Here is a 23,878-nt window from a genome sequence, read left to right on the forward strand (position 1 = left end):
CCAACGGTTCAAATTCGTTCATGATGACGCAGCCTGCCAGCTATCAGCCGTTGGATCTAATGACAACTATTGACCCGACTCGACAACCGAGCCCAATAATTACAACCCGATAAAAAATTTTAGAAGCCAAACAAAGAAAGAAACCCCTGGATAAACCCTTTAACTATGGCGACATTTCTTCTTCTTCCTCACCTTCACTACTCTTCTCCACTTCTTATGAACCCTAACGAAACAACGAAATTTTTAAAACCCAAAATCAGATTGAAGCCACATTATTTTTATTTACTAAGCCCACCAAAAGCTTCTACTCTTGATGATAATGACGGCAACAATGGAGCTGTTGAACCGCCGAAACCCTCTCGCCGAGGCCGGAAGAAGAAAGCCACATCAGCTTCTTCGGCTACTGCGACGAAGAAAAAAGCCGGGCGTCCGAAGAAAACCCAAGTCGAGAATGGCTTAATTGAGACCAAAAAAGAAACGAAAGAACTAAGCGACGGCGTATTGGATTACGATGACGACATGGACTTTCCTTTCGATGATCCTCCTCTAATATGCTGCTTTGGAGCCGTACAAAAAGAGTTTGTGCCGACGGTGAGAGTGCACGACAACCAGATGCACCCGGACATCTACTCCACGTGGAAGATGGTCCAGTGGGATCCGCCGGAGTTTGTGAGGGCCCCAGGTGGGCCCCCTTCCAACGTGGCGATATCCCACGTGAGGCTTGGCGGAAGGGCGGCGTTCTTGGGGAAGGTTGGCGCCGATGACTTCGGCGATGAGTTGGTTTTGATGATGAATAAAGAGAGAGTGCAGACACGCGCGGTGAAGTTTGATGAGAATGTTAAGACCGCGTGTACGTATATGAAGATTAAGTTTGAGAATGGGAAGATGATGGCTGAGACGGTGAAAGATTCGGCTGAGGATTCGCTTCGGAGCTCTGAATTGAACGTGCCAGTGCTCAAAGAGGTAAACATTTGACAAATTTATGTCTGAGGTTTGAGGTCACATGAATGAATTGCATTTTGTAGATTGAAAAGATCCAATTTTTTTTTTTTTTTTTAATATTGAATGCTCAGTTACAAACGTTATGCCTGCCTTTGGAATATGAAATGCTTAAGGGAATGTTGTTATGGAATAGGATCACTAGTTATTGACTGGTTGGTAAATATTAATGGTGTGATTTCAAATTTAAGCACAAGTACGGCAGTTATGATCTTTTTGTTTTTGTAAATGATCTTTTTGCTCACCTCAAGGGAGGACAATTTGAATGAAATGGTTGAACGGGGTGGAATTAGATGGGCCAAATTGTAAAGCAAGTAATGAAATGAAATTAGTTTGTTGACTGAATGTGTAATTCTTCTTATCTAATCTACTGCAGGCTAAAATTTTCCACTTCAATTCTGAAGTTTTGATGTCACCAACAATGGGTTCAACACTTCTTAAAGCAATTGAATGGTCTAAGAAGTTTGGAGGGCTTATATTTTTTGATTTAAATTTGCCATTGCCTTTGTGGAAATCACGTGATGAGACCAGGGAACTGATTAAGAAAGCATGGAATGAGGCAGATGTTATTGAGGTGTCAAGGCAAGAGCTGGAATTTCTTTTAGATGAAGAGTGTTATGAGAGGAAAAGAAATTATGTTCCACAATATTATGCGGAAAGTTATGAACAAACTAAGAACCGGCGGGATTATTATCATTATACTCGTGAGGAAATCTCTCCATTGTGGCATGATGGACTTAAATTTTTGTTTGTAACTGACGGAACTCTTCGGATTCATTATTATTCCCCGTCATTTGATGGTGTGGTGGTTGGAACAGAAGATGTGCTGATAACACCTTTCACTTGTGATAGGACTGGTTCTGGTGATGCTGTGGTTGCTGCCATTTTGAGAAAGCTGACGACTTGCCCTGAGATGTTTGAAAATCAAGATGTATTGCAAAGGCAGCTTCGCTTTGCAGTTGCAGCAGGGATCATAGCGCAGTGGACAATTGGTGCGGTCAGAGGTTTTCCTACAGAAAGTGCAACACAAAATCTGAAAGAACAGGTCTATGTACCTTCAATGTGGTAGTTAAGAGTTACAGATATGGATCATGATGATGTAATTCCACAGGCAGATTATGAAAAATTTGTATCCAATTAAGAAGGGGTGGATTTCCTGGATAAAAGGCTGCATCATGTACATTAATCAACTTTGTTGAGATTCAACCTATTCATCTTGAAGTTCCATTTGATTAACGACTCTTTGCTGATATTGTGGGTTTTGTAGCCAAGGGATGAACGAGACACCATTCTTTTTGTAATTGAAATACATCTCTCTCCAATTCTCAATTTCTCCTGTACGTTTTCAATGTATACTTTTAACGGGCAGATTCTTCAGTTGTTCTCCTCATATATTTGTTGCAGAAGTTCTGAAACTCATCTAAATTCATGTCCTCATCTGAATGTTAGTAAAGCCGTTAAGTGTTGTAGCTGTGTGATGTAATCCTTTTCACTTTTTCTAACTTTATTTGCTTTTTTTCTGACATATTACCTTCTGCAGTAATTGAAACCAGGAGCACTCTGAAAGTTTTCTGCTTAATATGAGAATTGATAGTAACTGCCATACGATCCGTTGGTGCTATCTTTAAGGCCTATATACTGGGAAGTTATACGTGGTAAAAGGAAGTGGAGAGAGTGATTGCTGCTACGTCCTGTTTGTGCTTAGGTAGTATGAATAGCAATAAGTTGGGTCAAAACACAAGCATTTCTGGGTTACCAAAGAAGAGAAAAGACGTTTAAAACAGAGGGAGAAGAAAGTGAAAGAGGAAATTGCCTCGGCAAAAATTGACATTTTAGAGTTTGTTAAAACTGGGTCTGACAGCATGCTAATAAAATTACTTTTAAACTCTTGCCTCATGCCCAAAACGTCTTTTTTTAATAATATATTATTGGCAAAACAAGTGTAACAGAGGCTGTATTTAAAAAGAAGTTTTCAAAATTCAACAAAAAAATTTATTGAGTTCTTAATAGTTTTCTCAAAACAAAAACCTATTTTTAAAAACTCTTTTTCCTTAGATAATAACAAGGACTAACATTTTGTTAAAAATTTAAATATAAATTATACTTTCGTTAACTAACTAAACTTCTTAACCCTAAAGATAAATTTAAAAAAAAAAAAAGATTCGCTTTCCGGCTGATATTTTAAAATTTGCTAAAAATTCGCTAAGTCTGTAATGTAAAAGAGACTTTTTATTGCTTTTCTTGTGAGCACAAAGGGTAGCTTTTTCCAGGCCACTGCTTCGGGCCTGTCTGATGGTGATTTTTTGTCACCCGCCAGCTTTGTGGCGCATAAGTGAAAAGCAATTTTCTGCTTTGTTTTCTTTGTTCAATAAGATTCAAATGAAAGTCTCCCATTTAATGTGAACTTAGTCCACACTCAATGCTAATTCTTGTTAGGCCCCTGTCAATTTTGAACGTCAAATTCCAAACAATTATCCGTGTGACTGCGACCGTCATCAATCTCTCATTAGTGTGATGAAATCCTTGCACCTCTGTAATGGAGAAATTGCTTTCATTCCACTGTAGTTCGACAAGTGAGAAGAGATTACAAAGAATCAGAAGGTATCTGGAGAAATCGTGATACTTTCTATTATGTACTGTGTATGATGTTACATTTAAATTTGTAATGAAGCCTAATTTGACGAATGATATTGACAATAAAAGAATAATAAATAAATGGAATACTATAAACTAACAGGAATTCAGTTCTCTGCGCCAGTGTACAGTAATCTGATATTTCCCAGAATTATCCAGGACCATCTCCGCTTTCCTAATTGCAGGAATGGCCCTCTCTAACTAAAACAATAACTCTCAAAACGGGTGAGAGCCTCCATCTCCTTGATCCTTTTGGCAGCTCTTAGAGTCTCTTGACTGAGCAAAATGCAGTTCAATGGCCAAAATTCACACAATCAGCCACCTTATAAGCAGTCGACACAAGTAATCCATGGAATGAGCCAAAAAATCTTGCCTACGAAAACCTTATTTTTTCGATGCAGCTCTTGAACTTAGCCTCTCATCAAGTTTCAGGCCAGCAACCCTCTCCTGAGACCTGTCACAGATACAACCAGGAAAAGGATTTGCATAAAAGTTTTCCTCTAGTCTTGGTGACTCTCCCGGCTGTCTCAAATATGGTCCTCCGAGCCTGTCTGAATGTAAACTCTTAACTTCTGAAGAGAATTCTTCCCAAGATATAGCACCCTCATCTAACTGATCTATCAGTCTAACAATATTTTGCCTGAAATAAAGATATCATATCAGTTTAATATTTGCAAATAAATACACCCTGCAGTAACAAATAAAAATAAAATCTTTGATAAGTTACTAACTTGTCAGGGTTGATGGACTTTCTAAATCCTTCAAATCTCCTGTGCCCCTGCACTGCCTTGGCCATATTTCCATCATATGTATGAACAAAGACATCACTTTCTAGTGCCACAAGATAATCCAAGGCAGCAAGGCGATTTTGATACGGCTTGAACGGCTCCAACTCTTCTTCGGTCGCTAGAGTGGAATGAGAAAAGACATTTGGAAACTCTTCACGGAAGGCTGCCATGCTACTGCTGCCATAAATCTCCCCTGCAACTATATAGATTGTTGTCGTGGAAGGGTAACCCAAGGCCTTTAGGAACAAGGCTGCTTCTCGGGGAGACATTGGACATCCCCCTTGGAGACGTCGCTTTATGCCGTCTATCTCCTTCTCCTTCCAATGTTTAACATTATACCTCATAACCCTCAGATCCTCAGCCTCTTCAGCAGTAAGATTGTGGCTGCAGCCGGTGAATGCAAGCATGTCTTTCTCATATCTGCAATCAACATTCGACTACTTAGCTTCTTAACTTCATAACTAAGAAAATAATAATAGATGCCACTTTGATAATACCTTAAGTGCAGAGCCACATAGGGCTCACTATTGTTCCTAAGTCGATCAACTAAAATTTTTCCAAGGTCCTCGATATCCTTCGAATAGCGGAGAGCCTCGTAATTGGCTCGGCACCTGAGCCTTTGGATTGAGCCAGCAAGGCCATTATTAGCAAGCCTTGAATCGGTGTGGGAAAACTTTATCACCTTGTGCTTCTTTAACAAAGGGACCATCTCATTTCTGTAGTAACTAGCCTGCAAATGTAGCATCTTAGATACAATTGATAAATAGAGATAAAGCAACAAAATGCCTTGCAATTTGAAAGTTCAGATTATTTAATATTTACACACCTTTGACCAGGAAACAGGAGCCTTTAGTAGGGGCTTCTTCCTTGCGTAACGGGTTGGCAAATACTCGACTATATTGACATCATCTTTTAAAACATTCATGAAATGTCTCCAGTCGAAAATATCTTTGAAATCACTGCAAAAATTTGGGAAATTCATCATTAGAATGGAGGCGTAATATAATGAAGAAGGATCTTCAAGAACGCGAAATGAATTAGAAATGAGAATAATACCTGGGATCGGTCCAAAATGACTCATGATCAAGTAAAGGAAGAACCAGAGTGGCATTCATTATCTTGGCAACAGCCACCATATCACATATCTGAATTTCAATCAATGAAATAAATTAGCATCAAAATATCACAGTATCAAACATGATGAGTTTTGTGAAAGAGCTAAACTTACTCCAGTTCTCATTTGATTCAATCCTCCATTCGCATGAACAACAATATACCCATTAGTCTTCTTATTATTACCTAAAAGAAAGTTCAAATTTGTAAAAATCAGAAATAAATTCTCTCAAGCAAACAAGAAGATGCATATAAACACAACTGAAGAAATGGAACGGCTCATACTTATTTGACTCTTCGGTCGAGCTATGCATTGATAATAGTTATCACTGTTGGGTTTCATCCAAATTTCTGGAGTCTACAAAACAATAAAATAAAAACATAACTAGTTACCATCACATTGCATCACCAACAGTAAAAAGCACAATCAGTAAAAGATCAAAATCTTTTCTATTATAAAATTTTGTGAAACAGTGACAGAAAATTCCAATAAGAAAAGTCAAAGACAACTTTATTTGAAAGTTCACACTCGAAGAATCAACACGGAAAAAGAAAGAAAGCAACACAACGGCCAACTAATCATAAGAAAGCAGCCATAAACAGCGAATTCCGTAGCCACCCCAAATAAAAATCAATGCACCAGTTGCCACCCACCTCCTCTTGTGAGTCAAAATATGAACACAGAATAATTTTAAGCAATATAAAAATTAGAAATTATTATCTCATCCCCATTTCCAAATAATCTTAAATTAAAAAATTAAAAGGGTTTTTAAAAAAAAAACTCTTTTACGCAATTACTCAGGATGCAGAGTTTTTCCTTCATTTTCTCGGCATCCAAACGGAAAGTAAGCAGAAGGAAAAATTTGTAAACAGATTCAAATAATTACCCAATTTCTTGATTTACTTAAGTTGTAAATAACAACCCACTTGTAGTAAACTGCAGTAAATGTTGAAAAAAAAAAAAACCTTTTTACACAGAATGCAACATTCTTAAGTTTCCTTTCAATTGACTAGAGAAGCACCGAAAAAGAAAGTAAACTTACAGAAATCTTCTCCAAAACTCTGATGGGCATGGAGGGTCCTTGTTTATTATCTTCCGCAACAACGCGTTGGGAAAAAGCCCAATCGTCTTTAAACATCCGCGCAAGAACAAGGCCTTTATCCCTGACTCTGCTCTTACTGCTAACGTCAAACCGGTTACTCAAAACCGGAGCCTTAACGAACACCGAAACCACAGCCATGAACATGAGCACGACCATGACCTTACGGACCATGTTCTTCCCCAGACAAGCGTCCGGCAGGAAGGCGCACAGTTTCCTGCGCAGCGCACGATGACACCTGACCCCCTGATGATTGTGGAAATGATCGTGGGGCCCAGAGAAGGAGCCGTTAAAGCTGCTGCTGTTGTTCGCGTTGTTGATGCTGTTGGATTCTTCTTCGTCGGAAATGTAATACGAATAGTCAGAGGGAATATTCGGAAGCTTGTCAACGTGATCTATGAAGTCAGCAATGCGACGTCGTGTTGGTTTTTGGACACTGAGATTGCCTCCCGTTGTTGAGTTGGAGTTGTCGTCGTTGTTGTTGCTGTTGTTCAGGGCGGCACCGGAAGACATATGGCCCAGGACTTATTATACGCGTGAAATGTCACAAAATGGGAAATTTTCTTTTCTTTCCAATTTTATTTTCCGGGAAAGTGAGGGGAAAGAAAAAAAAAAAAAAGAGAGAGAGAGAGAGAGAGAAAGCGAGGGAAACCGTCAGTTGTGTTGAGTTGTGTCGAAACTCGAAATGCCCCGAAATTGAAGCTTCAAAGGAACGAATGTAACTGCGTATATATGATATGTGACATGTGCTTGCGATCTGCTTTTGGTATTTGGTGTTTGTGTTTGGGTTGGCTCTTTTTTTCTTTTCTATTTATAGTGTGACGCAGTCTCTGCCTCTGACTAACGTTGGAACTTTACTCGGATACTTCTTTCTTTTAACTGTTCTTCTTAATCCAATTTTTTTATTAAAAAAAAAATACATAATAAATTTTTTTTTTTTTTTTTTACTTTTGGGTAGTGTGTTTTGAAAAAAACTACTCAAACGATTAATTAAATTTATCTGTTCATTATTTTTTTCTTATTACTTTAATTATGCTTGAGATGTCAATCTGTTCATTACTCGTAGGTCATTGCTCCCATAGATTATTCAAGAGTATCGTGTATGCGTGTTTCAAATGCTCATTTTTTTATTGTCAAAATTAAAAATAATATTGTAATGAAGAGGGCTATTTTTTTTATAAATTGGTCTTAATTCTAAGGCATTTCCACAATTATGCCCTCAATCTTTTTTTAGTTACTATATTCAGTCTCTGTTACCATTGTAAGAGATGAGAGCTTAGAGGCCTAACAAACTAATAAATTGTCCCTTTGATGACAAAACAATATGTATATATATTTGAAACAATATAATTAATGGTCTAAGTATAACGATTCGATTCTGTACAAATGGGTGTAATTTGAAATTTTCTTTTCTTATGTTTTTAGATATTTGGGTAAACATTTGATAATTTAATGCGAACACAAGTTTTATTTTGAACATGGACGAACACGAGCTAGCAAATTTAAATCGGAAATCTTGATGATTCTTCCTTTTTAAATGTGGTGAAATTATTATTACGTTAATAAAAAGTCTGAAAATTAGTATTTCTAACATTTTAGTATAAATTTGTGAAGAAATCATTATCACATCATTTTTTATGTGACTAGACAAAACATTAAAGAAGTTGATGGGATAAACTTGATTTTGTAATCAAAGGAAATTAATAAATGTACCAGAACTCAATTTGCTTCTTTTATAATTAATTGGTAATGGTTTTTTAATTGGTGTAATGAATTTGGTTTGCTTGAGCTGCTATTTTTTTTTTATTTATTTATAAAGTTGTCCAGTTCATCTAAAAAAAAAAATTAATGGATTTGAATTCCAATTCGAATCAGTACCGCCAAACATGCATGAACTTATCAAAGAAGCATTACTGAAACTTAATCTTTTTTCCTTTTTTTTATTTTTTATGTTCAATTACTAGGACACGTAAATAGAAAAGAAAATAGAAATGCATATTCATATAAATTTATGGATTCAAACCTAGCGGCTAGAAGTAAAGACAAAAGACCCCCCCGAAAAAAAAAGTCACTCATTTGAAAGTCAAGAATATTTGGTAGTATATTGATTAATTTATTAGATTACAAATTCATTTCTTAGATTACAAATTCAATTACCTTAATTTTGGGCATTTCACAAGGAAAAAGTAAAACTGAAGCATAATGAAAATTAAAATAAAATTTTAATTTTATCATGACCTCATTCAGCTTACCAGTGTATTTTGAGAGTATTTTCAGGGTAGAAAATTAAAAAATAAAAATTGAATTTCAACAATAATTGACATACACCTTTTAAGAGCCATTAATCTTTCTATTTTCTTTTGGATGAAGAAACATTTTAAACACACGTTGAGTAATATAATATTATTGGGTTGCTTCACGATATAGAAAAATATTATTCAGTGTATTAAATCCCAGTAAATTATATTTTTTAATTACCTCGAGACATGTAAAGGTAGAGATTCTTAGATTATATTTTTTTTTTCAAATTGTAATCTTGTGTTGATTTGTCTTTTGAACTCTGCAAACAAGGTCAATTGTGTAAAACTAAATCCAGCCACAATTAGAAGTAACGATAAGTATGACACAAGATGATTCATCTCCAGAAGGAGGAGGTGGAGTGGAGGGGGGGCACTAAAATCTTGAAACTTTAGCTTAAAATGTTGTGTTGAGAGTTTAAGCTTGAGCAACAGAAGCATGTGATTCCAAAATTTTTCCTTATCGTGAAAGAGTAAACAAATATGGTCACATGAAAATGTTTAAAGTGAGGAAACCAACACGATTAGGTTGCTGAGAGGTGAGAAGTAGCGATTCGAGCAAAAGCACTTTTTGCAAGAAAACCGAGCAGTCTTACCCGATACTCCATGAGAATGTAGTTAAGAAATCCCAACTGTCATGCCACACAGCGTAATGAAATTTCTATTGAGATTTGTCTTTTTAACATTAATGGTGGATCTTTATCAATAAGGTTCTTCTAGAGTTAAGTGGTCTTACTAATCTCTTATTATGATGTAAAAGTCAAAGTTTTTAGATATCTATCTGTCGCTCGTTTTGATAGGTCAAGTGATTTAACTGGTATAACGTGCTATATTAGAGTGAAAGTTTTAGACATCTATTCTAAAAGTAGTTGATATACAACCATCTTTTCAAAAAAAATAATAATAATAATATAGTATACAAATGACATGTATTGATGTATAGTTGAATTAAATAAAAGAAAAATTATCCCTCAATCACCTTAAAAATGTCTATAATAAATAGTCATCGTGAGTTTTTAATAAAATTCTTAAAAACACTTCAAGTTTTAGTTTTATATAACTAACCACTTTTATGTTGACTCTATTAACTACCGTAAAAGAATTTTAGATAAATGATCTTTTTGTTATTGGATTCATTTAAAAAGAATACAACAATATTTTGAGAGGTTTCAGGGTAAAGTAGTGTTTTAATTGTACACCAAAAAATCAAAATTATATCATGATATGTTCAAATCACGGGAAGATCTCCAACCCTCTTAGAATTCACTTGACATTAAAATCCTTGTTGAGTGATGAGTTCTTATTAAAATAAAAATAAAAATCCAATATTAAATTGAACAATAATTGTCACGTGATTAATTATTTTTGCAATTAAAAAAAAAAAAAAACATCTTATAAATATAGACCAATGGCAAGAGTTCGGTGGTAGCAGTACAGTGGACCGTTCCTCGATCCAACTGTTTTCGTTTGCCGTCGCTTAATCTTTTGACCTCTTCTGCCCGTACGTATCTCTTTCAAATTCTGTCAGAGTACTTTTAGAAAATTGACAGTGAAAGGACGCGTGGCATGCTTCTCGAAATCTGCGTCCGTTGTTTTGTCACACCTGACATCTCCAGTAGCCTAATTATTATTTAATTCCTCTTTTATAATTCTCCTAGCCGTTGGATTCTAATCATGCATACACCCCCGCGGGGCGACGATTCCGTGTGTGCACGCCAACATGCACATCACTCGATGAACACTTTGTCGGTTGTGCCGTTGTGCAATCATTGAATGCAAACAGGCGTACGGTTTTATTGGCGTTCGGGGTAGGGAGCAGGAGAATATCGTGAGCTGCAATGCACCGGATCAAACGAGAAGGTGCGGTGCCGTGCCAACGATAAGAGAGAGTGATCGATCCATCACACGATGATAATTCAACGCGGAGAGAAAGAGAAGCGAATCTCAGCGGAGTGGAAAGCTGGCACGTTCTCTGTTCTTTTGTTAACTTTGTTAGGCTTGGCGTGTTTGGTGGGGTCACGGTTTTGAAATTAAAATTAATTTCATACAAAAAAGTAAAAATTACTAAAATTACGAAATACATATATAAAAACTAATTACATATAATAAATTAGTTACGCTTAATGTTGACCTTTCTTTCTAATACAAAGGATGTTGTGTTGCGGTCCTTGTATATATGCACATGATAGGTTGATGCTACCTAATAAAGATTATTAGGGGAAAATTTTAATTTTAATGTGACTTTTTCCCCCCCAAAAAAAAAAAATTGTAAGCATTATTCTTGAACAAGTGGCATAAGATGATACGAGGAATGGTCGTGTTAGGCAACAAAAAGAAAATGAAGAGGGTGTTGTTGGTAATGGTTGACATGGGGACCAATGAAGGGAAGACCTAGTCAAGTCAAATTTAGTAATCGATCAATGCTTCATTAGGTGAGATGGAATTTGGAAGAGAGGGCTGTTGTTATTATTATTATTTGAGGTTGCTGATGAAGTACCAATATATATTTCGAGCCTAGTGGGAGTTGATGTCTCCGTTTTCGCTTATACTAATTAAGCTAATATTGGAACTTGACCTAAAGTTGCTTTTTGATTGGTTTCTGAGAAATTAAAAGAGATGGTGCTTATTGACATCCAACTTCTCATCGTGCCAACCTTTTTCTTATTGTCAAGTCAAGTATATATCCATTTCAGTTTGTTAGGGGGCAAAAAATAAAATAAATAAATAAAAAGGCTTAATGATGGTACTAAAAACTACTAAGTCCAAAGAGACTAACGTAGATGAGTATTGAATTGATCAAAAAATTAATTAAGACGCAATAAGCTAACCTTAATAGTGAAATTCTTTTAAATTAATACCAATAAGGGCTCAACTTACTCATGTTACTCGTATTTGATACATATGTGGCTACTAAAAAAATTGTGATAATAAAATATAGATGAAAGGGATCAATATAGGGACATTATTAACTTTTTTAAGCAAAGGTTTGAAAGCTCACAAAATTGTGTGACCCATAATTCTAACTTATACATGATGGTTCTTGAGGTGGGCACTATTCGGCTTAATTTAGTTCAGGCTCAAAACTAAACCAAATCGAAATTAATTAGTTCATGATTTTGTGAACCAAATGCAAATCAAGCACTAGAATCAAATTAAATTGAAGTTTTGATTCGATTTTATGGTTGGTTTTGGTTTTTTTTTGTTTAGTTAGAGTAATTTTATCATGTATATTTAATAAAAAAAAATGGCATAGTAATTATTTACTATTCCTACAACAACAATCTTAAGTCCATAAATCCACAAACAATAAGCAACATATTAAATAATAGTAAAGAAATATAGTACAAATTACAAAAAGAAAAAAAACTTTAAAATTTTATTGCCAATGAGCGATCTCCCAATCGTCATTTCTTGATCCTTAAACTTCTACATTCACAATATTTACATTATCTCTCAAAATGAGCTATTAACCAAGTACCAACAATTAAATAAAAGAAAACAAAGTATACGCTATCACATTAATAATCACATATGTCAATATCAGTACCTCAACTGTGTCAGGAATCAAATAACTTCGATATTAAACTAATGCAAGCTAAGGTTTCAATTTTTTTATTTTTTATTTTCAATAGATTATACTTTTAGTTTTTTTTTTTTTTTATGTGAACCATTTGATTTGGTCGTTCGAATCAGTTTCAAATCAAAGTAAACAAAAACCAACTGGTTCAAACATTATGAATCATTGGTGTTTTTACTGTCGAAATCAAATTGTCATAATTTACTCATTGAAACCGAATCAAATGCACATCCATAAATGACGTCAAAACTATGTAACTATTAACAAGGGGTCCACGCGTAATTAAGTTTGTGTGGAATGACTTAAACTTGGAGTTGGGATGTGATTATTTGAAGTGGCTACAGCACATATCAAACATTCCGTTTCCACCGTCCGTACCAAATTGAGATTTGGCGTGTTCAACAGCCGCAATTGTGAAAACCACTGGCACAAAAAAAAAAAAATCTTTGTATGCTGGCTGGAACAGCTGGAACTGCCGGATTTTCGGTTATTAGGTTTAAGGCTCCGTACATATTTTTTGAAATAAAATTTATTTAAGTAGAATTTTTGCTAGTAGAGTTTATATAAATAAATAGTCGAGTTGGTAGTTAAGAATTTGAGCCAGACTTTTTCTAATCCAGGCCAAGGCCTAAGTTATTGAGAATAGACTCAAACTTTTTAGTCCGTCCAAAATTAGACGGACCGGGCTTGGGCCAAGCGTGTGCCTTACATTAATTTTAAAATAAATTTTTAATAAAGTAAAAAATATTTAAATTAATAATAATAATCTAATACATAAAAAATTTAGCAACAAAACATAATAAATCACATATATTAATTTAAAAAAACATATTAATCTAATATTTTGATTTTTTGTAATTTGATATTTCTTTTATAAAATTAAAAAGTTATGGCTTCTTATACCCTTATTCAAACTCAATCTATGTGGATTTCATATTTTTTAGCCTATATTCAAGCCCAATCCACGCAGCTGGGCTTTACGGCCGTGGGCATGAACTAGACACCTCAACTTTTTTGTAAATCCTAATAAATAAAGTTTTTATCATAAAATTTAATTGTTTGATTGTCGAAAAGATTTTTTTATTAAAAACCAACTTAGGCTTTTTTGTCAATTCTAATAAATAGAGTTTTTACCAAAAAAATTAGTTGTTTGATTGTTGGGAAGAGTTTTTAATTAAAAATTATAAACTTATTTTAATGAGTAAGTTTTTACAGTTATGTTATAAAAGGAATGAAATGAGATTATCAAATAAGTAAAAGATATTTAGAAATTTTAATATTTTAAAAATAAACTTTTCAACCCCTACTCCCAAATTCCTAAACTTTGAGTTTTTATTATTAGAGACAAAATAACTTATTTAATCTCTAAAAACTCTACAAAAAACATAGCCAAACAACAACAAAAATTTTAATAAGATTTTATGAGATTAAATAAACATTTATAATTATTTAAAAAAACCATATCAATCAGACATTAAGTAACACTCCATTGCTGTCCGAAATTGTCTCTACTAATTCATATTTTCTATTAGATTTCTCAAGTTTAACGTTGCACTGTAACAAGTTTTTAACGAAACCTTGTAACCCGTAATATAGAACCACCAATGATAGTACGGAATCCCATATTTTTTAATCTCTTTCGATTTCTTTTACACTTTCAGTTATTTATTATATTTTGTTACTGGGATTCTCATACTTATTCAGCCAGCTTATTTGTTCTGGCCCAAACGAAAGAGACAACTTCGGCCCTTTAACTCTCACTTAAATATAAACATGGGATTGAAGAACACCAGACCTTTAATAGAAATAGGAGGAAAGGATAAGAAGGCAAGACAATACCGGAGTGTAGGGGATAAATATAAAAGCAAGTTTCTTATAAACCCATAAGAAATCTAAAGCATGTAAGTATACAAATCTCTGATTGACAGAATTACAACCATCATCATTTAACACAAGAAAGGGAAAGAAAAGCACATCTTGTCGTCCAAACTGACCGAAGCTTGTCGGCATAAGAAAATTACAGCCCCAATCTCTTGGAAGGTGAAAAATCAGCAACTTATCGTCACTCATGCAAAGAACTCACAAATTTCAGTTCACATAAATGACAAGACTTCAATCTTGGGAAGATGAGGATCTGAGCAAATTACAATTTTAACCACTCCAAGCAAGGACAGAGGCCCCAGCAAAACCTAGAGGGATAGTCCTTTAAGTACACCTCTCTGCTATTACCAATTATATAGAAACTGAAGGATTGACCACGCTGAGTCATGGTGACACGAGTTACTGGAACAACAGAAATAGTATGCCTCTCACATATAATCCTGGCAGTAGGAGGCACATGAGCCCGTTCTGCAATAACTTCAGAAGAGAACTTGTTGAGAAAGAAAGAGTCAGCAAAAAAGGCAGGAGAGCATTGGTATGCTTGAGTGTTACACAACTGAACCCCTTTGGCTCTGTGGAAAACCTCATCTGGGACAGAACCTGATCCGCTGGTTGCACTTACTTTTCGGGTTGACAGAGTCTTCCTGTTAACAGAAAAATGATTCCTTTTCCCTAAGTATGTAGTTCAACAGCTTAAGGCATGTAGATACCTTCTAAATTCTGTGTTCAACAGGAAGGAATCATTATTTATAAAGACAAGTTGTAAACTCACCATCTAACAATGGCAAAACTGCGTGTCAAAAGAGAACCACTTCCACCACATTTCCTGCATTTTATTAACCCACGAGATCCACAAGTTGCACAAGGAATTGTTCCCTTTCCATTGCATTTCGTACAGCTGCAGAGATAATTAGTAAAGAAAACAGTAGAAGAGAAGACATTAGAGACAGCCACCAAATATAAAGATCCAACGACAGGGAAATCACCATCTAAGAACATATGGTGCTTGTCAGTCAGAAAATTTAAAACCTACATTATCAAGTTGCAGTATTTATCACTGGCTATATGCAACATACAGTAGTTAACAGGTAAATAATTCATGGTTAAAGAAAACTTATTTGTATAATAAATATGTTGGAGCTTGACATAGGATGACAACACATGCTGTGTGAGATCAGTACAAACAAAAGGATCAATGGGAAAATGCTCACATTGTGTCAGACCCATCTTTATGAGCAATCAAACCCCTTCCATAACAATTGAAGCACTGACTCATCTGCTTTTCCTTATAATATTCAGGCTCTTGATTTGCATTGCAACTAGGACAGACAGCATTTCCTCGTCCTACACAATCTGCAAATTAATGCAATTAAGCAATATCTAAGCATGGGAACCAAATAATACTTGTATGGTTTTAATCAGGAAATAGGTCATATTAATAACTGGAGCAATAAAGGAAACTAGAGGAGAAGGACAGTAAAAAATGACATGTAAACAAATATGGACAACTTCATGTCCAAAAAGTATATTATTCATCCCACAAAGAGTCCACAGTTTTGGGAAAATTACCAGGGCATTTCTTGATTGTTTCAGAACGAGGAACTTTTACTCGTGTTTCTTGATGAGGTACAAATAGAACAGGGAATTGTGACCTTAGATCCAATTCCCAAGTCCCTAGTGCAGGCCCATTATCTTTCCCATCAATGTTTCCACCAAGGTAAGGTTCTGTTTCATTTATGGTTTCCCTCTCCTCTATGAATGTCTCAAGAGTTCCAACATAGACATTACAATCTTCAACGGCATGAATCTTCCATGTTCGAGCTGGACGACTTCCCCAACAGCAACGATGACCGACATGATCAATGAGCAACTCCCTTATCTCTACCTCATCCAGTATTTGCCTACATAAAGATCATTTATTTAACTGAAAGGCTCCATTTTGATTTTCTCTTGCCCTCTAAAATTTGTTTCACTGATGTCAGAAGTTTGCAACATAGTGAAATGCTCATCAAGTTCCATAAATAAAAAAGCGCATGAATAGAGACTAAACAATAAAACTTAAAAAAATAGCACGTGGATGTTTTGTTTTCTGAGGGATGAAAATCAAGGCTCAAAAGTTATCATTGAAGCAGATTAGAAACATCCCGTTTTGAAGAAATAAAGTATCCTTGCATTCACTAGGTATCTGGAAGACAGAAAACTAGATAACAGGAAAAATGCTGATTAAAACTCTTAATAACTTCGCGTTGTGGCACAAGAAGAACAATATCATATCAAATCATGATATCCTCCAACAACAAACTACAGCAGCCCTTTTCATTTACAAAGTTTATGCTATATCATAAGTAGGCTTTCTTCTATGTAACTAATTAATACTAAAGTGGAATACAATTTGATTTTTCCCCTTTTGTTTTTTCCTTTTACTGTACGATGGCATCAAATTTTGAACTTTTTCCAAAATTATCAGGATAATATTTCAACAAACAAGGTCCCATAAGGCCAAAATAAGAAAAACAAAAACAAACCAGCACAAGAACAAGCACAATGTATGCTTAAAATATATCAAACAACAGGCGTATAACCCCAAATGACAAAACAATTGCAACTAATTAAACTGTAATTCAATCCGTCATTAGTCGTTACCCCTGAAATTCATTAGCTTTTGCACGATAATCCCCTCCAAAGTAACCGCCTTGACCTTGGTGCACAATAGCTTGCTCTGCAAGAGACACGCGTCACTAATGGATGAAAATACGCGGACACAAACAAATAACGAAGCTCATTTTAAAATAAAAATGGAGAGTTTCGATGCACCACGCACGGTGAGGATCGGGCTCAGGAGAACTGATCAAGGGAGCGTGAATGGACGGCGGATAGTGACCAGAGAAACCAGAAGCCGATCGGATTTCTTCAACGCTGAGTTCGGTTCCCGCCAAGGAGGCGGTTGGAATGAAAGAATTTGTTCTTCCCACGTGCTCGTACGAGCTCCATCTTCCGCTCTCTTTCCCTCCCGATTCACTTCTTTTCTCTTCATTATTCAGTGTCAACAAATAAAAAATAATGTCAATTCATGAAAATTCTCAAAAGTTAAAAATTAAAAATGGAATCCGCCGAGTGTAGCTTACCGGAGAGTAGAGGCTGCTCCATATTTGTCCGAGTTCGATGGAGGATTCAGAAAATTAAACGACAATATAATAATGCTGAACGATTTGCTTAGGGATTAAGTTTGCGATGGAGTCAAAATTTTGTCGCACCATCATATGAGAGATTTTGGAGTGGGGTCCACACGTTGCTAATATTTGTATTGTATCATCACTATCATTGCCTCTCTCCTTGTTCTTGTTATAATCCCTTCGTCGTTAATCCAAACCAACGCAGTTTAGTTGTTGCTGAGGTAACTGATCGCGACTTGGTTGAATTAACTGCGATTGTGGAGCTTACGTGGCAGTCTCGTGTCTCGAACTAAGGCCATTTTCATTTTTATCATCTTTTGTTTTGGTTTGGGTTACGCAAGTGAACTTGAGCCTGGTTTGAGGCCCAATGAGGAAAAAGCCTTCCACATCTCTAAGAGGAGCCCAGAACTGGATGGGTTTTGATAATTCTTTATGTTATCGTTCAAAAAATAAGATAAAATAAAATTACGAACAAAAACAATCTTAATTTTAGTTTTTATAAGAATTAAAAAAAAAAACTAAAGATTACAATTGTAACCTTCCATATTTTCCTGAAACTATAATGTTTTTTTTTTGTGATAATTTTGAGAAGGCCTACCGTTAATCATTCGTACTTTTTTTTTTAATGAATTATAGCATAATTGAAATAATTATTGAATGGCCCTAGGAATTTAACGAGTGATTTTCAAAGTATCTTACTTCTTTGGTTAAACATATAAATTTGAACCCTTAAGAGGCACGACGCTAAAAATTTGATTTGGAATTTACTCACTTCCGTATCTTTTTAATTTTAAAAGGTGTTTAATTAAAAAATTTGAAATAATTAATGAAAAATTAACATATAATTTCTATGTTATAATTCAAATTAAATTGGAAAATTTTATATTAATAACCAATATCAAAATAATCATAACAAGCCGTGTGTTTTTTTTTTAAACTAATGACTTAATTGACTTAATTTTAATCAGTTAATGTGGCTTTTCTTTTTATTTGAAATTTGAATAGACTTGAATTTGTCTTAATTCTAAATAGAGCTAAATGTTTGAATCTAAATAATATGTTTGTTTTCTTGTTTGAATTGCTAAAACTAAATATTAAGTTTTTTTTTCTAAAAACTAGTATTTTAACATTTGTTCCCTTACAGATTATAAAATGTTAAACAAATAATAAATATCTCAAAGAATATAAATTAAGATAATATATTATCATAACACAAATCATATTCAATTTAATATAACCCTTTAATATTTTATATTAGTATATGTTTATCAATTGTATTATAGTTTATGATGTTTTTATATAAAAAATATTTATAAAAAAATTATGAAGATAAATAATGCTAATTTAAAGAAAATAAAAAGATAAAAATAATAATTGTCTATCACTACATATTATCATAGGTTATAGAAGATGAGTAATAATGCTAATTATTAGATTTTATTTAGGTGAGAATGAAAATTAATTAATTAGATAGGAATATTTTAAAGAATATCTTTTAATAATATCATTAAGTATTTTTAGATTAAACAAACAACTAAAAAAAATAGTTTAATAACTTAATGACTAAAATTTTTTCATTAAGTTGAAAAAACAAACAGACTTACTCACTTAACTAATTAAAATTAAGCAAATTAAGTCATTAAGAAAAAAACAAAAAACAAACCACCCCTAAATCATTAAGTATGTTTGTTTTTTCAACTTAATGAAAAATTTCAATCATTAAGTCACTAAGTTATTAAGGTATTTTTTTTAGTTTTTTACTTAATCTAAAAAGTCTTAATGATATTATTAAAAGATGTTCTCCAAATATCCCTATCAATTGATTAACTTTTATCCTTACCTAAATAAAATTTAATAATTAGCATTACTACTCACCTCTATAGAACTTGTAATAATATATAGTGGTAAACTATTATTATTCTTATCTATTTATTTTCTTCAAAAATTAGCATTATTTATCTTCATAATTCTTTATGAATATTTTTCAGATAAAAACATCATAAACTATAATAAAATTAATTAACATATATAATATAGAATATTGAAGAGTTGTATTAAATTAAATATGATTTATGTTATGATAATTTATTATCTTATTTATATTACTTAAGACTTTTATTATTTGTTTAACATTTATAATTTGTAAGGGTATAAATATAAAAATATTAGTTTTCAGTTTTTTAAGTTAAAAAAACAACTTAATATTTATTTTTAAGGATTCAAACAAGAAAAATAAATATATGGTTCAGATTCAGACATTCAGTTCTATTCATAATTCAAACTAAGTTAACTCTATTCAGATTTAAGATAAAAAAGCAAATGCCGCTGTTAGGATTAAATTTATAAATTACAACACTACCTTCATCTTTGGTTTTTTATAATTTATTTATTTCTAGTTTCAATAACGCAACAAAAATAATTAATCTTGATATAGTTTACATAAAGAAAAAACTAAATTAGTAAAATGTCATGCAATGGAAAGAAAAAAAATGATTTGTATTTCATTTTTTTTTCGTCTTTTCCTCTCTATTAAGCTAATTTTAGAAATTCAATAACACATGCAAAATAAAAACATGATCTAATGAGTACTAATGTCCACTATATAGTGAATACTTTAATACATATTAAAGTTCTATAACTTTTTATGAATAATATTTAAACTATGAATTAATTAGACAGCGCCACATGATATTAACGCTTACTACAATATAAATTGTAAAATAAAATAATACTTTATTTTTTTCAAAAAAAAGAATTAACTGAACAATACCACGTGACGTTACCACTTACTACAAGATGAATTGTAAAACAAAGCAATACTTTATATTTTTCGAAAAGAAGAATTTTTGTAAATATAAGTTATTAACCTTTGGCATTTCCTTTAAAAAGAAAAAAAGAAAAAAATTGGCACTCATCATAATTCTTATGAGGACAAGGCTAGGCTGCAACGTCCTTATGAGTGTCCGAAAGTAGTTTTACTGCATTTCCATTGTTATCCAAGATTGTCCACGTGTACAAAACCTTACATCACCATACATAGGTCACATTATACAATCGCCCACATCGTATAATTTCCCTTTCGGATATAAACACGACTTTTCGCACATCCCTTAAGTCCTCCAACTAGGGTTTCTTCTTTGCAGACTCAGGCGGCAAGCAGGTGGGCAGAGCTTCAATCATAAACAATGGTGAAGGGCAGGCAAGGCGAGCGCGTCAGGTCCGCCACCTCTCTCGAACTTCTGATTCCGTCCAATTAGCTTCTTAAAGCTCAATCACACTTGTTTGTTTTTCTCTTCGCAGACTCTATGTTCGAGGAACAATTCTGGGATACAAAAGGTCAAAATCAAACCAGTATCCAAACACATCACTGATTCAGGTCGAGGGAGTGAACACAAAGGAAGAGGTGGCGTGGTACTGCGGCAAGCGTTTGGCTTACATTTACAAGGCCAAGACTAAGAAGAACGGATCCCACTACCGTTGTATTTGGGGAAAAGTTGCCAGATCTCACGGTAACAGCGGCGTCGTTCGCGCCAAGTTCAAGTCCAATCTCCCTCCCAAATCCATGGTACGATAAACTATTTAATTAATTTATTCATTGTTTTTGTGGGGTTTTGATAGGTATATTTGACTGCTGAGCTTTTTTTTTCCCCAATCAAACAGGGAGATAGAGTTAGGGTTTTCATGTATCCCAGCAACATATGAGGTATGTTAACAATGCCTGTTATTCTGCATTGTCTATTTTTCATTTGACTTAACAGATAGGATTGTTGCCTTGATATGTAATTGAATATAGCTGATAATTTGTGTAATTTTCAGGCAAATGGTTCTTTGCTTTTTAGTATGATTTTGATAGCACTAGTGCTTGTTTTTGACGTTGTATCTTATTTGTCGTTTAGGAATATCCATTCTTGTTATGTCTGTGTGCGCACTTACTTAGACTTAGCCTGTCAGCAGCATGTGCGGTGAAATCACAGTAGTATTATGGGCTCAGTTTTCACCGAGTAATGGCATTTATCATCCTTCAGATATTGAAGTTTATGTAATTTTTCTACTGTCTCTATTTGCATGCTTTGACTAGTTAAACCCTTTCGGCAAAGAAAAAATTCTTCCTTTGAGTCTGGGGAAAAAGGATAACTTTTTCTTTGTTTGTGAAAAACTATTCAAAAGAACAACGCTCTCCTATTTTTTTCTGATATTTCTACCTGATTTAATTAATGAATTGGAACGAATCAACGCAATGGATCAATCTTTTTTTAACACGTCTGCTATTAGAAAGCAAGGATTATGAAATGAGGTTTGTTTTTCAAGAAAATTAGAAGTAAATAGAAATCTTTATTTTGAACTTGAGGATTCACATTTAGCGTCTTTGTTTAATTGGTGAAATATGGTTGAGAATTGAAACTGTTTGTTTTCCTTATGTTGATTTGATGGTTAGTATTTGTGGAGGTTTAGCATCCCTGGTCATTGGAGTGCTAATTCTCAGCAATTGAAAGTTTCAGATTTATTGGTTACGTCTGACATTGGTTTTTGTTCTTTTGGCTTGCAGCAGCATGGTTCGAGAAGCTACTCGATCAACAAGTGAAATGTGCCTTCTGAATTTGGGATTTATTCGCTTAACATTTATGTTGCAAGATTTTGGAGTTGGGAGTTATACTGGCTAGATGTTTTGGCTTTTGCTACTGTTAGTGTGGATTTTGGAACATTAATTTTAATGTTAATGCTTAGTTTTTTGTTTTGAATTTTTCTTATCATGATATGAAGTTACTTTATCATTTACCTTCCTTTTGGTGCATCTATAAATGCTGTATGTCTCTAAAACTGCATATTTAATATGTTGGTTTCAATTGTATGGTGTAGAATGGTTCTGTTTTCTTTCGTTTTTATCGAAATGCCAAAAATTGGTATTTCATATAGCTGTAGGGAGATATTGATTTCTGTTTGTTTTTAAAAGAGATTTTTCATGTCTGGTGGGGTTATATCTTAGGAAAGCCAAGAAAAAAAAAAGCAGTATATCAACTTGGAAACAGTACCTGTTCTGAATTGTGAGGCTATCTTCAAAGTCATATGGTGATATTCAGACTGGAGAAGTTGATCTCTAAATATTGCTATTGGTTTCAGCTTCCCAAGTCCCGGTCTAAATGATTGCCGTGGTGAAATAGAATCACTAACATAATTAATGTGAGCCGGAGTTGAAGTGACTTGTTGGTTTTTCCATTGGCTTCTTTTTTGTCTGACTCTGGTCTTTGTAGGCCAAATGTGGTTTCATGGTTCTAGAGCTTTGAGGCTGTTCTATGGAAGTACGCAAAACAAAATCATTGCCCTTTTGAGCTCTAAAGCAAGTACCACTTTGACTGCTTTTGTAGTTTTCGCATTATATTGGGTCGTACCAAATTACCAAGGTCTTTGTTCAAGCAATGGTATCAGTTCCGGGTTAATCCTTTTTGTGATGTCTTTTGGGTAACCGGTTAAAATATTTGTCAAGAGTGGAAGTATAATAGTAAATACCCAATTTTCTTGGCAGTAAACCAACAATTCACTTATACCTGAAGATTTGCAATTTTAAGTCACATTTACGTTGGATGTACAGCAGCAATTTGAACCGTGAACGCCATACCTGGTTTTTTAATTATACGTGGATGAATCAATTTTTGAATGTGCTGCGCCATTGCTAATGCCGAGGTACCAAGTTTAACGGAGCTTTTACTAATTAGAAATTAGTACGAGCGCAGGATCCAATAGCCTCTTGCGGAACAATTTGTTTACGCCTTGATACCTGAGTGCCCCGTCGCAGCGACCCCAGCCACTTAAAAAAATGGATGCTAAATGCTAATTTGTTTTAGCAGTATAAATAATTTTTGTACGTTTTTTCTTTCAATTGTATGGTAAAATAAAAAACCCGGAAATAGCCCACACGCGGCACACGTGGACCATTGTTTTGTGGCAGTGGGACGAAAGTTAGGACCATCACGGCCGGACGATGTGGCAGAACAATCCAAAGTGGAGGCTTGAATTGAATGAATGGGAATGGCTTTGCTGCCATTACTTGAATGGTGCCACTCAACCACCCTCATCACTTCTTTACCAACTCCAATCACGAAACCACATCTCAAAATAATCTGAAAAAGATTTTTTTTTTAAAAAAAAAAAAAAAAGAAAAACCAAAGATTTTCATGCTCTCTATTATCATCTAATGGCACACCACCGTCCACTATCATATGATGCCTGGGGACAAATATGAAATGGATTATGTTAATCCGTTAATGGTCAGGGAGAGCACGTACATGAAATGTAAATAATAATAATAATAATAATAATA

At 34.1% G+C, this 23,878-nt stretch overlaps 4 protein-coding genes across 5 annotated transcripts; 2 read left to right on the forward strand and 2 right to left on the reverse strand.

Moving 5' to 3' along the window:
• Positions 1 to 137: 137 nt before the first annotated feature.
• On the forward strand, positions 138 to 2,389 carry LOC18038888 (fructokinase-like 1, chloroplastic). The gene is made up of 2 exons (XM_006429201.2): positions 138 to 963; positions 1,376 to 2,389. The coding sequence occupies exons 1-2, from the start codon at positions 166 to 168 to the stop codon at positions 2,066 to 2,068; spliced, it is 1,491 nt and encodes a 496-aa protein (XP_006429264.1). The 5' UTR covers positions 138 to 165; the 3' UTR covers positions 2,069 to 2,389.
• A 1,212-nt stretch (positions 2,390 to 3,601) lies between these two features.
• Positions 3,602 to 7,402, reverse strand: LOC18038889 (O-fucosyltransferase 19). Its single transcript, XM_006429202.2, has 8 exons — positions 6,578 to 7,402; positions 5,820 to 5,892; positions 5,650 to 5,720; positions 5,478 to 5,566; positions 5,248 to 5,380; positions 4,919 to 5,151; positions 4,365 to 4,841; positions 3,602 to 4,273 (listed from the first exon to the last, which is right to left on the reverse strand). The coding sequence occupies exons 1-8, from the start codon at positions 7,145 to 7,147 to the stop codon at positions 4,018 to 4,020; spliced, it is 1,902 nt and encodes a 633-aa protein (XP_006429265.1). The 5' UTR covers positions 7,148 to 7,402; the 3' UTR covers positions 3,602 to 4,017.
• Positions 7,403 to 14,361: 6,959 nt separating this feature from the next.
• On the reverse strand, positions 14,362 to 17,745 carry LOC18039189 (protein SSUH2 homolog). Its single transcript, XM_006429203.2, has 7 exons — positions 17,515 to 17,745; positions 17,211 to 17,417; positions 17,033 to 17,108; positions 15,959 to 16,290; positions 15,601 to 15,742; positions 15,162 to 15,287; positions 14,362 to 15,033 (listed from the first exon to the last, which is right to left on the reverse strand). The coding sequence occupies exons 1-7, from the start codon at positions 17,534 to 17,536 to the stop codon at positions 14,652 to 14,654; spliced, it is 1,287 nt and encodes a 428-aa protein (XP_006429266.1). The 5' UTR covers positions 17,537 to 17,745; the 3' UTR covers positions 14,362 to 14,651.
• A 2,922-nt stretch (positions 17,746 to 20,667) lies between these two features.
• On the forward strand, positions 20,668 to 22,344 carry LOC18039190 (60S ribosomal protein L35a-1). 2 transcript variants are annotated; one of them, XM_006429204.2, is made up of 4 exons: positions 20,668 to 20,779; positions 20,863 to 21,127; positions 21,223 to 21,265; positions 22,109 to 22,344. In XM_006429204.2, exons 1-3 carry the CDS (start codon positions 20,748 to 20,750, stop codon positions 21,262 to 21,264), a joined length of 339 nt encoding a protein of 112 aa, XP_006429267.1. In that variant the 5' UTR covers positions 20,668 to 20,747; the 3' UTR covers position 21,265; positions 22,109 to 22,344. The 2 variants fall into 2 exon arrangements, with proteins under 2 accessions (XP_006429267.1, XP_006429268.1); XM_006429205.2 differs by having other exon boundaries at positions 22,112 to 22,344.
• Positions 22,345 to 23,878: the final 1,534 nt, after the last annotated feature.

This window comes from Citrus clementina, unplaced genomic scaffold (genome assembly GCF_000493195.1).
Source record: "Citrus clementina cultivar Clemenules unplaced genomic scaffold, Citrus_clementina_v1.0 scaffold_6, whole genome shotgun sequence".
In the NCBI taxonomy this organism is placed as follows: Eukaryota; Viridiplantae; Streptophyta; class Magnoliopsida; order Sapindales; family Rutaceae; genus Citrus; species Citrus x clementina.